The sequence below is a fragment of the Citrus sinensis genome, chromosome 5 (genome assembly GCF_022201045.2).
Source record: "Citrus sinensis cultivar Valencia sweet orange chromosome 5, DVS_A1.0, whole genome shotgun sequence".
Taxonomy (NCBI): domain Eukaryota; kingdom Viridiplantae; phylum Streptophyta; class Magnoliopsida; order Sapindales; family Rutaceae; genus Citrus; species Citrus sinensis.
In genome coordinates, this window is record NC_068560.1 from 24,471,913 (window position 1) to 24,487,984 (window position 16,072).

Genomic DNA, 16,072 nt, shown 5'->3' on the forward strand with positions numbered 1-16,072 from the left:
ATTGATGTCCAAAAAAATTATTAAATTAGTAATATTGTAAAAGTAAGTCAAAAGAAAATAAAAAGTAACGGTAGTAGTATCAATATTTTAACAACAGTAATGTTTCGAGATATTTTAAAAAATAAAGGGACTAAATAGATACTAATCTTAAAATACGGGGACTAAATAGACTTTTACCCTATAATCTAGGGGTGGGCACGGTTCGGTTTAGTTCGGTTAGGATCGAAATTAAGCAGAATCGATTTAAATCGGTTATTTTATAAAAAAGAACCAAATAAGAACCGAACTCAAACGGATCTTTTCGGTTCGGTTTGGTTCAATTCGGTTTTTTCGGTTCTGGGCTTATTGAGCTTATTTTGAATTTTCAAATTTTTAGCCCATTCGACCTCATAAATATAATAATTCTTTTCAACAATTAGTTCATCCTAATTTCATTACAAAATTAACAATAAATACAAAGTATTCAAAATATATTTTATCACTAATATCTTACTAACTATTAAAAAGGTACTCACAAAATATGAAATATTAAGATTTCAAAATACATAACCAAACTCCAATACTCCATCTACATAAACATAATCATAATGTTGTAAAGACAAATAAAAATAACAACAATTACAACTTACAACACAAAATAAAAATTGTAACACATATATATATATATACACTATAATCGTGTGTGTGCATGCCTATTTTAGTTATGTTACTCAACCAATTAAAATTTAACACGTGTCTATTTAAATAAAATTTCAAAAATAATCTGGTTTTTCAGTTAGGTTTTTCGGTTCAACTGAGTGAACCAAATACCGAACCTATATTTCAGTTTTTTTTTTTTAAATTAAAACCGTTTTAAACGGTACGGTTCGGTTTGGTTTTCGCTAGTGCACGGTTTTTTTGCCCACCCCTACTATAATCTTATAAGAATTTCAAAACTAGAAGGGATCCTAACATTTTGGAATTTAAAGTTGAGAGGTGGGTAAAATCAACCAATTTTGTTATCTAGGAGAATTTAAACTCGACTGGCCAGGTCCCTAAGGTCAAGTTACCATTCAACTTGCATATGGTTTAAGTAAAACCGGGTAGAAATATTAGTAGAAATTTATTGCTAAACATGATATGTAGGGTAGAAACTAGTGTTTTTTTTTTTTAGCCAATTTGGAAACAGAGATGTAACTACAGTTATTCTCCTCAAGTTTGAGTTAAACACTAATATCAGAATGCTATGAATCACACCCTTGCGCCAAGATTAGAAATTTCGATTCCATATAATCACACACATAAATTGGAGCAATTGCCACATCCAAGTATCAACTAAAATGGCAATACATAACAACAATACAGGAAAAGAGATCGTTACAACCTCGGAAAGAGATTGATAAGATGTTATTACCTGGCATAAAAATCATTTGTTAGGTTACCCCTTTCAAATGCCTTAACATTAAAATGACAAATGATTTTAAAAATAAAATAAAATAAAATCAGGCTGCATGCATGTACGAATACACATCAAGGAGATTTTGAAAATGCCGGTGTCGCGAGTTCAAAGCATTGCAGAATATATTCTATGAGAAGAAAGCACAGATTCCGGATTATAGTATCTACAAATTAATCACTATAACGGGAGAACCTATAACTCAGTATCACTTTGTTTAAAGCAATGGGTAATGAGGGTGGCGGACGAACTCCAAACATTTGCCCAACTAATATTAACAAACAATCAAAATAATAACAAAGATCACAACACAATCAACTATCTGCGAACAAAGAGCATCACATGATTATTCAAAATACAAGTATGTTCACAATACACAATACGCAATTCAATATACAAGTATGTTCACACGCCGCAAAACAAAATCTCTTGCACAACAAGCAACACAAGCAAACAAATCATACATTATTCAAAAGCAACGCCATTATTACCCAACCTCAATCTGAACCTTCCCCACAGAAACTGATCAAGCAGTTTCCTTCTCAACAGCCTTCTCTGCAGTCTCAAGATCCTCATCAAAGAACATATCACAACGCCCGTCCCACTTGATGAAAAACTCAGTCTCTTTGTAATACTTCACTCTATGCACATCGCCAGCCGGCGTAAACAAGTAATCGCCAACAGTCAAATCGAACCTTTCCCCTTTAGTCAAATTCCACACACTCTTCTTCCCTTCCAGCACCACCAGATCATGCCCAAATGTATGGTGATGCGCAGGCTCCACACTCCCGGCCTTAAATCTCACAATGGCCGACGTTGGACTCTCCCTAACAATCTTCATTGATCCACCCGGAATCATTTCCACAGGATTCAATTCCCTGTTCTTAACTAAACAACATATGCTACAAGTACTGCCACTAGAATCATTATCTAATTTATCATTTTTACCAATCAGGGGCATTTCGATCATTGACTTGTCGAGAAAACACGACAAGTTCTCTTCCCATGGCTTAAAACCCGACGCGGGGCATGGGGCCTTAAAAGGGGTTTTAAGCCACGTGTCCAGGATTTCGACGGCGGATTCTTTGGAAGTGGACATACCTGAGACAGCGAGGACGTTGCAGTTGTTGATGGAGCGGGCGTTCAGGGCGTCGGCGGGGGTGAGACACGTGGCGGCGAAGACGCCGGGGTTTTTGTTGGCGAAGATTGCGACGCCCACTCCGGTTCCGCAGGCGACGACGCCGCGTGTGGTGATGTCGGAGGAATCAGAGGAGGAGACGCGGCGGCCGACCTCGGCGCCGATGGAGTAGTAATCGGAGGTGCCGAGATCTTCCACGTCTATGTTGAGTGACCGGAGGTGGGAGACCAGAGCGTCTTTCAATTCGGCGCCGAAGGAGTCGGCGCCTGCGATGATCTTGAGAGGGCTGGGAGCGGCGGCGGCGGCGTTTTCAGCCATGGTTCACTACGAGTTGACTATTCCGAGGGATGAGTTCAGTGGAGAGTCAGTAAGTCGACATTCTGGGCGAATGGTGCGATGTCAATTATCGATTTTCATGCAGAAATGGATAATTTACTCCATGTCCTTGTCTTTTGACCAAATTTAAAATAATCAAAGAAAATTTTAAATCAATCAAAAAAACTTTTCTTTGTGAAATTCGCTAAAAAACAGTGGCTTTTGTAATGTTAAACCGATTATATACTTAAAGTAACTCATTATCGTTATCAATATTAATTCGATCAAAATTTATTTATTTATTTATTTGTTAATTTTATATCAAATTATTAATTAATCAGAATGTGTATATTTTTTAATTTCGTTATAATTATTTTTGTTAGTATTTATATATTCTTAATGTAAGTAAGTTTTTTAATTATCAACAATTACATCATAGCTCGAACAAATATATATTTTCTTTTTTCTAATTACAGTGATTATCTGTCTTTAATAGTTTAGTTTGCATATTTAATATTTTTTGTTTCTGTTAGGTGTTTGCAGGTCGGATAGAGTGAGTTATAAACAAAAAGATGAGATTTTGGTTAAATAATTAAGCTACAAAAGATAAAAACAAAAATTAAATTCTGCCCAATTAAATAATTTATCTACGACAACTTAAAGTGCCCGTGCGTACGTGCACTGGAGGGCCAGTTTGGGATTTGTCAGAATTTATAATAGAATTTAGGGAAATTGTCAATTTTCCCCCTACAGTAATCAACATATATTATTTTCTCCTTTATTAGTTTTATAATATCCAAAAACCCCCCTGATAGCATACGTTTACAATATTATCCTTATTTTCAACTACTCTTTTATTTATATTTATTATAAATTAAATAAATCACATGAATAGAAACTAAATAAGAAATTAAGCATTAAAAACAAGAAATATATGTTTTGATATGAACAAAAAAATTAATAATAAAATTTTTTTCTTGTACTTATTTATTTTGTGAAAATTTTCTTATAATAAATATATAAGAAAATTATTATAAAATGATAAAAAAATTATTATAAGAAAACTTGAATGACAAATAAAAATTTATTATAAGATAAATTATAAAATATTTTGCCTATCTTTTTACATTTAGTTTTAAAATATTACAAAATGTTATTATAAGAAAATATTCACAAAATAAATAATTATAAATTTTTTTCTCATATCAAAACATATATTTCTTATTTTTAATACTTAATATTTTTATTTAATTTCTATTCATGTAATTTATTTAATTTATAATAAATGTAAATAAAAGAATAATTGAAAATAAGGGTAATAATGTAAACTTATACTGTAAGGAAGATTTTTGGTCATTATAAAAATAACAGGAGAGTAAATAGTACATGTTGATTACTATAGGGGGAAAGTGGCAATCCCCCTAGATTTTATTTAAAATTCCGCACGAAAATCAATTGAAATAGAGCCAAGATCAGGTTCACTTTAGAAATTAAATAGCGATCAAAACCATTGCTTGTCACCGAAGTAACATGCACACAAACACAAAGACATCATGGATTGAATTACAATTAACGTCTTTGGAGATAATAGGAGTTAGTAGAGAAATAAAAAAGTTACTAATAGGGAGATACAAAGTGTACTTAGATGAACATTAAATTTTAATATTTTCATTACATAATTTCATAAGAATTTCGAAACTAGAAGGGATCCTAACATCTAGAATTTAAGGTTGAGAGGTGGGTAAAATCAACCAATTTTTTCACCTAGGAGAATTTAAACTCGACTGGCCAGCCAAATAATGTTGCTTGAAATCCACTTGGCCAGGTCCCTAATGTCAAGTTACCATTCAACTTGCATATGGTTCAAGTAAAACAGGGAAGAAATATTAGTAGAAATTTATGGCTAAACATGATATGTAGGGTAGAAACTAGTGTTCTTCTTAGAGCCAATTTGGAAAGAGGGATGCTACTACAGTTATTCTCCTCGAGTTTGAGTAAAACACTGATATCCAAATGCATATGAATTACACACTTGCGCCAAGATTAGAAATTTCGATTGCCAATTCACAATGCATATAATCACACACATAATTGGAGCAATTGCCACATCCAAGTATCAACTAAAATGGCAATACATAATAAAAATACAGGAAAGGAGATCATTACAAATTCGGCAAGAGTTCGATAATATTATATTACTTGACCAAAAAACACTCGTTAGGTTTACAGCTTTCAAATGCCTTAACATTAAAATGACATAAATGAGTTTTTCAATATTTAAAAAAAAAAAAAAAGATCAGGCTGCATGCACATATGAGTTCACATCAAGGAGATCTTGAAAATCCCAATGTCACGAGTTCAAAGTATTGCAGAATACATTTCACAAGAAGAAAGTAGAGACTCCAGATTATAGTATCTACAAATTAAACACTATAAAGGGAGCACCTATAACTCGGTTACAATTTGTTTAAAGTAATGGGTAATGAGGGTGCCAGACAAACACTAAACATGTATCAAACTAACACGAACAAACAATCAAAATAATAATAACGACGGCAACACAATCAACAATCTGAGAACAAAGAGCATCAAGATTATCCAAAATACAAGTATATGCACACTACACGATACACAATTCAATATACAAGTATGTTCATACTACACAATACACAATTCAATATACAAGTATGTTCATACTTCACAATACACAATCTCTTGCACAACAAGCAAACAACTCATACATTATTCAAAAGCAAACCCATTATTACCCAAACTTAATCTGAATCTTCCCCATAGAAACTGATCAAGCAGTTTCCTTCTCAACCGCCTTCTTTGCAGTCTCAAGATCCTCATCAAAGAACATATCCCAGCGCCCATCCCACTTGATGAAAAACTCAGTCTCTTCGTAATACTTCACTCTATGCACATCACCAGCCGGCGTAAACAAGTAATCCCCAACAGTCAAATCGAACCTTTCCCCTTTGGTCAGATTCCACACACTCTTCTTCCCTTCCAGCACCACCAGATCATGCCCAAATGTATGGTGATGCGCGGGCTCCACACTCCCCGCCTTAAACCTCACAATGGCCGATGTCGGACTCTCCCTAATAATCTTCATCGACCCACCGGGAATCATTTCCACAGGATTCAATTCCCTGTTCTTCACTAAACAACATATGCTACAAGTGCTGCCACTAGAATCACTATCTAATTTATCATTTTTACCAATAAGGGGCATTTCGGTCATCGACTTGTCGAAAAAACACGACAATTTCTCATCCCATGGCTTCAAACCCGACGCGGGGCATGGGGCCTTAAAAGGGGTTTTAAGCCACGTGTCGAGGATTTCGACGGCGGATTCTTTGGAAGTGGACATACCTGAGACAGCGAGGACGTTGCAGTTGTTGATGGAGCGGGTGTTGAGGGCGTCGGCGGGAGTGAGACACGTCGTGGCGAAGACGCCGGGGTTTTTGTTGGCGAAGATTGCGACGCCGACTCCGGTTCCGCAGGCGACGAGGCCGCGAGTGGTGGTTTCGGAGGAATCGGAAGAGGAGACACGGCGGCCGACCTCGGCGCCGATGGAGTAGTAATCAGAAGTGCCGAGATCTTCCACGTCTATGTTGAGTGACCGAAGGTGGGAGACCAAAGCGTCTTTCAATTCAGCACCAAAGGAGTCGGCGCCGGCGATGATTTTGAGAGGGTGAGGAGCAGCGGCGTCAGCGTTTTCAGCCATGGTTGACTATGAGTTGACTATTCTGAGGGATGACCGGATGAGTTCAGTGGAGAGCCAGTTACTGAGTCTACTTTCTGGGTGGATGAGGGGTCGTGGGATATCAATTATCGATTTTCATGCGGAAATGGATAATTTACACTCGGTCCTTGTCGTTTAAGAAAATTTAAAATTATCAAACAAAATTTTTAAATCAATTAAAAAAATTTCTTTTTGAAATTCCCTAAAACATAATTGCTTTTGTGAATGTTCTACCTATATTTAGGTAATGTTCTTTATTTATTCATTTGTTAATTTTATATCAAATCATTAATCAATCAGAATATTTACATTTATTAATTTAGTTATAATTATTTCAAAATAAATTACTTGCTCTTATAATTATTTACATATTCTAAATGTAAGTAAGTTTTTTAATTATCAATAATTAAATCACAGCTCGAATAAATTTTTTTTTTCTTTGTCTAACTAGAGTGATCAACTAGTCCTTTAATAGTTGGTCAAACTTATTCAAGGGACTTACTTGTCAAGTTTGTAAAACAACGAGTACCTGCATGTAAATTTTCCAATTACGTAAAAATTATTGTTTTATATAGTTTTTTTATTAGAGGAAAAAAATGAGAGCAAATTAACATTGTGCTTATTATTGGCCGGATACATTTCCGTATTAAAATTATTGTTTCAAATAAAGAAATTAATTTCGGAAAACAATTTTTTAAAAAAATTAAAAAATATATCCCACACAAAATTCAAGGATAAGCGGCGGAGGATAAGATCAGAAATGGCGGGAATCCGTTGGTTCGGGCAAACCCATCAAAGCGTTAATCGCCGTTCGATCTTGGGGAGTATCCAAGGCACAGTGAACGACGGCAACAAGAAGACCAACAACAAAACTGCAACTCCCCAGTTTCTGAAATTTGCAGTCAGTGGGGTCACTGAGCTTCTAAGGCTATTCTCATCCTTCGATAAAGGCAGGTAATTTACTTATGAAGCTATCATCTCCGTTCCGTTTGGTTGCCAAGAAAATGCTGGAATACCCACTAGAAAGATAAGGGAAAATATTGCATAATTGATAAAATTCATCAGTCTAGTTTGCATATTTAATATTTTTTGTTTCTGTTAGGTGTTTGCAGGTTGGATAGAGTGAGTTATAAACAAAAAGATGAGATTTTGGTTTCGGGTATTGATGATATAGTAACCATCCTGAGGTCTGATTATGAGAATGCTTATTTTGTCACAGGTAGCTACTATTTGCAATGTTTGATTATCATAGTTATTTTGCTAATATTTTTAGCTAATATAATTTTCTTTATTTCCAATGGAAAGGGATTTTCACATCTGAAATTTATGCTGAAGATTGTATCTTTGAAGATCCTACTATTAGATTTCGAGGTGAGAAGATTTTAGTATGTCCTTGACATAAGAACTGTAGAATTAGATTTAATTTGTTCAGTTATGTTTACGTCTTATGTCGTATCTTTGTCATTTAGTTCAAAGATTGTGTTATCCAACATAATGTGCCTAAATTCAACTAATTTTTACGGTCTTTGGTTATCCAGGTACAGAGTTGTATTCTCGCAACTTGAGACTGCTTGTTCCTTTCTTTGAATATCCATCAATTGGATTACAAAATATCAAGAAGGTAAGGTACTTTCTACAAATTGATATTGTCTTTCAGTTAATAAATATTAGTTGGATATGCACATAAATTCTGTTGAATGATTGTCCAAAATGATATGCTAAAATGCAATTGTTTTGGATTAACCATGATTGGTCAAGTTATGAGGTCAGCACTCAGCACCTTTGCTAATGTCCTACTGAAAACATGGCAGTGGAAACCAGTAGAAAATGCTAGAATTGATGAGACAGATTTGGTTTTGTCATTGTTTCTGAGCAACTTTTGAGTGGAAAATTTAATCAAATTTTCGGTAATTTTTCAACAATATAGAGTATCATTACAAGGTTTCTTTGGGAAGAAGGGGAAGTGGGCCAGAAAAACTTAGCTGTAGTTCAGAACTTTTAACTTGTATGTATGCAGGTGATGCTGGCCTGGGCTTTCCAGCTGACTTTTTGCTCATGCTGTTGAAAATGACTAGACTTAGTTTTATGGCATGTTGAGCATCCTGCTAGATATCATAGGCAATATTCCTTTGTAAATGATTATTATATAGGTTTCTTTTGGATCATGTTGGAACTATAGTTGTTTGAAACCTGTATTTTCATGTACATGGTGTGGTATTTAATCATTGATCACATTACTCCCTATTTTGAGTACAAAGTATTTATGACTTCATAAACAGGGTTTCAACTCAGATAGAAATTTTTTGCTGGCTACATGGAAACTAAGGTACTTCTACTGAGTATACTGTCTTTTTTTCCTTGCACTTGGCAAAATCGTACACATCTGAAATTTTATATTTGTCCACTGCTTGAAGTGATGATTAAAACTTTTTTCAGTCTTTCTTTTGCTTCTTATGGTGCAAAATCCAGCGGCCATTTGAAAGGTTGATCAGCATGCATTTGACTCGTGGCAGGACATGAGGCTTCATAAGAAACTTGTGTAACTTTGAATGGTGGATAGCCACTGAATACTCACAGCACTCACTTTTGTATTTTATGTGCTTTTTGCATAGGGATAAACCCACTGGAATTTTTTTTTAAAAAAAAAAAGTGCGAAAGAAATATAACTTTATCAATCATAAAGTGGTGGTGATCATGCTTCAGAACAGTCTCCTTAAACATCTTAGCCAGTAAAACCCAGTGGTGTATTTAGCATCTGTCCACCATTCAAAATGCCAATGAATTTTCTTGTAAAGCCTTATGTATGCCATCTGTAAATGATGGAAATCAAACTTACAAATGGACAGTGTTTTTGGATTATAAATATAGGCATTGGCTTTGTAAACTGATTCATGCCAAATAACTTTTATAAAAGCTTGAGCAGTAAAATAAAAGGAGCCCCTTCCCTTTCTCTATATTTGCTTTGCAGTACCTTCTCATTTACTTGCTGTTTGTATCCTTAAGTTATTATTTATAACATGCTATATAACAGCCAGTAATGTGCACCGATTGAGTTGTCAAGAGAAATATATCACTCAACACTCAATTCTTCAATTTAGGTAAACCTAAAGTTCAAATGCCACAAGGATTATCTGTTAATACATATGGTTATTTTAAGTTGACTGTTCTATAGGAGATCAATTTTTATTTAATATAATGTGCCTAATCAGATATTATGGAGATGGAGCTACTTGATATGGTTTTGGTTGTGTGAGAACGTTGCAGTCAATATCAATTAGTATTTAGGTGCTTCACTGTTTTGAGGTGAATCGGGCCTATATTTAAAATTGGAAGAATCACCATTGATTAAATTAAAACTCTTAATTTGGCTAGGTGATGCAGGAATATGTAAATCTAAGTCACTAATTAGATAAGAAGGCTAAGAAGCCATTTTCAGATGCATGCCTTCTTGCTGAAAAAGCTCACATCCAGGCTGCAGTTTGTCTTTCTTGTGTCTTTAATGGTTGGAAGGAGAGAAGGAAGGATGAGGGGGCTACATAATTCTACTGCCTTAGGGGGCCACATTTTTCTACTGCCTTATCTCCTACGAAGTAAAAACATATATTTATTAACGAGTATGGGATGTTTCTGATACTGCCTCTTCAATTTGTTAACCAATTGCTAGTTTCTCTGATTTGCAGAACCTACCTAAAACTTCCATGGAAGCCACTCATCTCCATTGATGGAAGCACTGTGTATGAACTAAATGATGAGTTAAAAGTAAGGAAGAATCAATGTTTCTCCACTCTTTTGTATGTTTAAACTAAAGTATTGCATATCACAAGTGCTGCTACTTACAGGTGCTTGTCTCTATGAATTTAACAGATTACACGGCATGCTGAGAGTTGGAATGTTTCTGCACTTGAAGCAGTTGGCCAGATATTTACCCCTGGTGATCGAAACTAGCAAGTCTCCTAAAATATGATGCCGCCCAAATTCATGCATGGCTAATATCGTTCCCATTGTTAATTGGGACTGCCAGGATAAAACTGATATGGTAAAATATGTAAATCTTCTTACTCGTTGCTTTTAATCTACAGGTCAGAGGGCCACCAAACCATCATTCTGTATGCAGAAAACTAACCTAATACATTCCAACTGTAAGCCAACAGGATGCTCATTTACTGGAATAAAATGCTCCCTGGGGAATTAGATTCTTGTAAAAGAGATATCTGTCATGAGCTTGCTGTGTTCATTGCTTAGAAGTATGATCATCCTTTTCGGACAGAGTCATGAACCAGCTAACTTTATGGTCAACTAAGCATTTCATAGCTGCTTTTAGGTTTAATGACTTCCCGCATCAAACTTAAAAGATTTCTCTAAAGATTGCTTTAGGTGATCAATTTTGAAATACATAGTGATGGCTTACTTTTTACATTAAAATAGTGGAACCCCAGATCAAATAATACTTAAAACTGCTAAACCCATACTATGTTCTTATTAAAGCGCAGATGCCTCTCAGTGTAATGATGATATGGGATTACGGGGCACATTGCCATTAAATAGAAATAAGAATGTTTTTGCTTTGTAAAGTGGCAATGAGAGCTCCTCGTGTTATGGCGCAGAAAGTCTACAACTTTTGCTAGAAAAGCAAAGTAATATTTTGGTCTAGTGTTTTTTCAATACTTGTTTATATCATTTGATTGTTTATTTGAGAAATGAGAATCCGATGTGCTGGTAGGTAGTGGCAGTATTTGTTGAGCATGCGCGCAATTGATTGTGTAGTTTATTGCTTTTAAATTGTGTGGCATTGTGGGCCCAATCAATAGGCGTTTGAACTTTTCTTGGCTTCTTAACATTTCCTTCTCAGGGGTTTTTTGTGTGGAAAAATTTTTCCCTTTTTGATGAACTTCTAGACTTTGTACCTATTGTTCGTGTAAGATGCTGAATTGTTTGACAAGTAAAGGGACAAATGGGTTGTTTTAAATAGACTGGATTGAATTTTGAACTGTCCTTACAAAATCTAGCCGTCTAGATTTGTTCTTGTTTCATGACTTTTGATTATAAAATTATTTAGCTCATAATTTTAATATTCATTTTAAATCTCAAATTTCAAAGGGTCTAACGCTTCAGTTTTAAGTGCCCCATAACACTTAATTTCTTCAACAACTCCTTAATTTGAATTTGGGAGAGACTGCACTTTTACCTTCCTTCAATAATTTTATCCATTGCCCAAATGCACATTTACAAGCATCAATCTCTGGAAATTTAATAAAAATACATCATAATCACAAAATTTAAAGAATCGTCTTGGAGATCAGACAATATATTATATATCACCCAAAAAAAAATTTGATCAGGAATCACAAAAAGAAAGCACATTTTTCATCCAAAATGAACTTCTAGTAATTGATTTCAATCCTTCCTCCATGCATACAACAACAAAGAGAACCCCCCATTGCTCCCACAAGACCTAGTAGATGAAGAACATGAGCTTCTCCCACCATCACTGCTCTCCTCCGCCCACTGCAACACACTAGAGCACGACGGCGACGGTGACAGTGAAGTGGACGGCGCCGATGCTGACCCCAAGGAGGACAAGTTCTTCTTCATCAGCCTCTTTTCAGGACCAACCATCTCAGGCCAAACCCCACCTTCACCAACTTGAAAAATAAACACTCCATGCCCATTACCAGTACCAGCAGCAGCAGCAGAGCCATTGTTGTTGATCCAGTTGAAAACGTCCCAGAAGAATTCTACTTCAATGCCATCAACATAGATTCTTTCATGGCCTCTGAACTTCCATGCGAGCCGTTTGATAACGAGGCTTGTTTCACCATCAACTTTAACTTTGAGCACACCGCCATCACTACACTCAATGACAATTTCATGCTTGGATCCCAAGAAATGTGCCCTAGACATGTAACTCTTGCTTCCAAACACATGCTCTCTCCTTGACAACAGAGCATGCTCTGCTACTTGGCGACTCATGATCAATCCGGACCGTTTTACAAACTCTTCTTGAAGATCGCCTAGGAAGAACTCTAGCCTTGCATTGCAAGAAATGGCAATGTAAAAGCCAGAGTCAGGCTCAGCTGAGTTTTGGGTGAATTGAGCCCTAGTGAAGTCCCAATGGAGCTTGATTCTTTGGTAATGTTGTTGGGTTAAGTAGATGGATTTGGAGCCGGAGCCAGGCCGGCTCCGAAAGAATGATGAGAAGGTTGAAGGGTGGAGGGAGATGGTGAGGGAGAAAATGTCAGCTGCATAGATGGTTAACGAATGAGAGAAGAGATTTTTAGACCAAGTGAGTGTGAGGTAAGTTGGTGACTTGCATATTTGAGTTTGGTAAATGCATGTAATGAGATTTTGAGGCACCTGATGATGATGATGAGAGCTGCCGCTTGATGAAACTGTGCTGGGATGGCTAAAGCATGCCGGAATCATAGTGTTCAAATCTCAGTCTTCAATCTTTTGTGTGTGTGGGCGTGTGGGTGCATTCAAAAGCATTTAGTAGGAGAATTTGCATGCGGGTTTGCTTACAGGGTTTGTGTGTGTTGATGAGATGGAAAATGAATGTGGATTTTGGAGGCATTTGAGGTTGGTTTTTGTATTGATTGTTTTGATGGGTAGTTTTTTCAATTTTCTTTTAAAGAGATGATTTTCTAATATAATCTGTAGGGGAAGAGGCAATGAGGTGGGTGCTTTGAATCTTGAATGATGAGGACACAAGGGGTTGATTCATCATCACAATCATCAGCAGCAGTTGCAGTCTGCTCTTTTGGCACAAAGCCTTAAAGTTCAATATTCATGTTTTCTCCCCTTGATTTGCGCCTCTGACATGGCTTTTTTCAATGAAAAAAAATAATATGCGCTAAGCTTAGCTAGCTGTGTTGCACTTGGGATGAGACTGCTTGTGTGTGTGAGTCACAAGTTTAGAGCCACGACTCTCTCATCTTCCATTTTATATTACTTTAAAAAGGATCTAACCCCCTTTTTTTCAATAATCACTTTGCCATCTCATCAAAAGGGATTGGAGAAATGGGAGATGGGGCCTTGGAAAAAGAAGAGACTCAACCACTTTATTTTGTAGGGTTCTTTTTATTTTTCTTTTTCTTTTTTGCTTCACTTGGGCCATCAATTAGGTTTTAGATTTATGAACTTTTTGAGTAGTTTTCATTTCTAGTTGGATTAGCATTGGATGTGACTCTCAAAGGACTATCCAAATAATCATTTAGATAACAATCAACCTCAATAGTCTTGATACGAGTGGGGTTCGAATTATAAACGTATTATCTCATCATTCACATTAATCTTCATTCATACTTCTGTTCAATAATAATCTTTAATATGAACGAGATTCAAATTCTTGATTTATTGTATCGTCATTGAAAAAAAAATATATATTTGTAATTAACTAGCACCCACATTAGCTTTCTTTTATTTGTTTATATAGGTAACAAGTGCAACGAAGTCTTCATTCAAATTAAATTAAAATTGAATTTCCTCTTTTAGTCTTTTGGTCCTTTATTTATTATTTTCTGAAGTCCGAAGTCACAAGTAAACATTGAAATTAACTGCAGCATTGCCCTCCAGATACTTTTGGACTTTTTTAATGAATTAATTTTATTTCCAACTTGTCTAACAAGTAACAATCCTTTGGCTAGACTCTGCACGATTTTACTTACGACATGCCAATTTGGCTCAAAGCATATGAATGATTCGTCGGTTATTTTTAATTCAAATAAAGTAGGACCTACACAAGTATGGATCATTTTCGGGCTTAGAATACTGCTCATGCCGTGTGCCTTCAGCAAATTCTGAACTCTGAACAGTCAAACTTGCCTAAGAGACAGTATATGAATGCAACGCATGCTCAAAGCTAAAGAATTTCTTTCTTATTTCCAATTAGTTTTCTCTTTTTCATTGAAGTTCTTAATGACTTTAAAGACTCTTTCTGATTTTCAAGGCTCAAAACTCTTGTTGAGAACCAAACGATTAAAAACTTTTTCTTTTTCTTTTTTTCTGGGTTGGAAGTTTTGCTTGTAATAGTCCTATTAATTATGGATTTATTTGAAGAAAATGTATTCGTAAAAGTTATATTAGGTAGTCAATTTAGAATTGCAAGGACTGATAAATAAGTTATTTATGATGTGTGGATGAAATAAGTTGTTAAATTAAAAAATTATTTGACTTTTGATAAATTGTGTTGTTGTGATTGTTGTAGGTTTCATAATATTGTACATGTTAGATTAATTTTATATTAATCTAATATATTTGGGGCCACACATGAAATAAATAAAATGTGTGTGCTATTATTTAATAAGCCAAGAATTAAGTGATCTAATTGAAGTTCATTAAATGGTTAAGGGTATAATTATTGTGGATTAAATGCATAGATACCAGAATTTAATCATCACTTTAATGAGGGGTTGAAGTGATTATTATCATAAATACGTGACTGTTGGGTTTTCTAAAAAAAAACTAATAGTCACGATATTTATATAAAAAGGGGTTATGGTCCCCAATCTCTCGAATAATCTTTTGTAATTCTCTAATCCTCTCAAAGAGAATTCTAAACTCAAGAAAAAGAGAAGATTGGAAGTCTATCTCCTACACTCAAGAACCACTACGAATCACCATGGATTCAAGTACGCTTCCGCTTTCGTATTTCTCAGTAATTTAATATGGATGTTATGAAGATTAAGAGGACGACAAGTGGTATCAGAGCCACATCCATGATTAGATTATTGAGTTATTAATATCATTTTGCTTGGAATTTTGTAATTGTTGTGGTTAGACCACGTTTCGGTTTCGGTTTTATCAATTACTTCGGTTATTGTTTTATAATCTTTAAATTAAAATGATTTATAACATAAGTTTATTATTGGTCTAACATTGATGATATGCTAATTAAAACAAGAAGTTACCAAAGTGATATCTCTTGTGTAGAGTAGTTTATTTGAAGTGTTAGATGTTTGTGTTTGTGTAATTCCTACGGATGTTAATCGACCCAAAGGAAGGTTAATATTTGGCCTAATTACACACACACTTGTGATGGTAAATTTGTGACGATTATTAAGATAACTTAATGTGAGTAATTTACTAATCCAAAGATTGGTTCATTACTTGACATAATTTATTGTCAAAATTTGATCATTGCAACAAGAGTACCATTTACAATTAGTATTATAGTCCAAAGACTTGTTACTAATGTTGTGCTAGGTATCTTAAAATGTTATAATTTGTTTTTTTTTTAATTTTTAAAGATTATTACTTGAGTTATTTAATGTGAGCATTATTTTTTTTCTCTATTCAGCTTTTCTGTCTGCTACTTCTATATCTGCAAACATGAATAGTGTCCCGGTTCTAAATGAAACTAATTTTAAGGACTGGAAAGAGAATATGATGATTCTCTTAGGCTGCATGGATCTAGACTTATCATTCAGACACCCTA

The 16,072-nt window shown here is 35.0% G+C and overlaps 4 protein-coding genes across 7 annotated transcripts; 1 reads left to right on the forward strand and 3 right to left on the reverse strand.

The window, feature by feature from the left end:
- Positions 1 to 1,754: 1,754 nt before the first annotated feature.
- On the reverse strand, positions 1,755 to 2,970 carry LOC102606738 (DNA damage-repair/toleration protein DRT102). The gene has a single exon (XM_025096767.2). It carries the CDS (start codon positions 2,889 to 2,891, stop codon positions 1,962 to 1,964), a length of 930 nt encoding a protein of 309 aa, XP_024952535.2. The 5' UTR covers positions 2,892 to 2,970; the 3' UTR covers positions 1,755 to 1,961.
- A 2,512-nt stretch (positions 2,971 to 5,482) lies between these two features.
- Positions 5,483 to 6,708, reverse strand: LOC102631332 (DNA damage-repair/toleration protein DRT102). The gene has a single exon (XM_006471662.2). It carries the CDS (start codon positions 6,619 to 6,621, stop codon positions 5,692 to 5,694), a length of 930 nt encoding a protein of 309 aa, XP_006471725.2. The 5' UTR covers positions 6,622 to 6,708; the 3' UTR covers positions 5,483 to 5,691.
- Positions 6,709 to 7,238: 530 nt separating this feature from the next.
- On the forward strand, positions 7,239 to 10,859 carry LOC102607035 (uncharacterized). 4 transcript variants are annotated; one of them, XR_008055282.1, is made up of 8 exons: positions 7,239 to 7,589; positions 7,742 to 7,858; positions 7,945 to 8,010; positions 8,178 to 8,260; positions 8,919 to 8,965; positions 10,111 to 10,229; positions 10,320 to 10,398; positions 10,504 to 10,566. XR_008055282.1 is itself a non-coding variant. In XM_052442584.1 (8 exons), exons 1-8 carry the CDS (start codon positions 7,400 to 7,402, stop codon positions 10,582 to 10,584), a joined length of 798 nt encoding a protein of 265 aa, XP_052298544.1. In that variant the 5' UTR covers positions 7,239 to 7,399; the 3' UTR covers positions 10,585 to 10,859. The 4 variants fall into 4 exon arrangements, 3 of the variants coding, with proteins under 3 accessions (XP_052298544.1, XP_052298545.1, XP_024952783.2); XM_052442584.1 differs by having other exon boundaries at positions 10,304 to 10,398; positions 10,504 to 10,859; XM_052442585.1 differs by having other exon boundaries at positions 7,240 to 7,593; positions 7,752 to 7,858; positions 10,304 to 10,398; positions 10,504 to 10,859.
- A 1,174-nt stretch (positions 10,860 to 12,033) lies between these two features.
- Positions 12,034 to 13,062, reverse strand: LOC107176253 (uncharacterized). Its single transcript, XM_015528410.3, has one exon. The coding sequence runs from the start codon at positions 13,060 to 13,062 to the stop codon at positions 12,034 to 12,036; it is 1,029 nt and encodes a 342-aa protein (XP_015383896.2).
- Positions 13,063 to 16,072: the final 3,010 nt, after the last annotated feature.

Coding starts and splice junctions, on each gene's coding strand:
- LOC102606738 (XM_025096767.2), bottom strand. CDS start 2,891: ATGGCTGAAAACGCCGCCGCCGCCGCTCCCAGCCCTCTCAAGATCATC.
- LOC102631332 (XM_006471662.2), bottom strand. CDS start 6,621: ATGGCTGAAAACGCTGACGCCGCTGCTCCTCACCCTCTCAAAATCATC.
- LOC102607035 (XM_052442584.1), top strand. CDS start 7,400: ATGGCGGGAATCCGTTGGTTCGGGCAAACCCATCAAAGCGTTAATCGC. Junction 7,590..7,741: donor ATTCTCATCCTTCGATAAAG/GCAGGTAATTTA, acceptor TGTTTCTGTTAG/GTGTTTGCAGGTTGGATAGA. Junction 8,261..8,918: donor GATTACAAAATATCAAGAAG/GTAAGGTACTTT, acceptor CTTCATAAACAG/GGTTTCAACTCAGATAGAAA.
- LOC107176253 (XM_015528410.3), bottom strand. CDS start 13,062: ATGATTCCGGCATGCTTTAGCCATCCCAGCACAGTTTCATCAAGCGGC.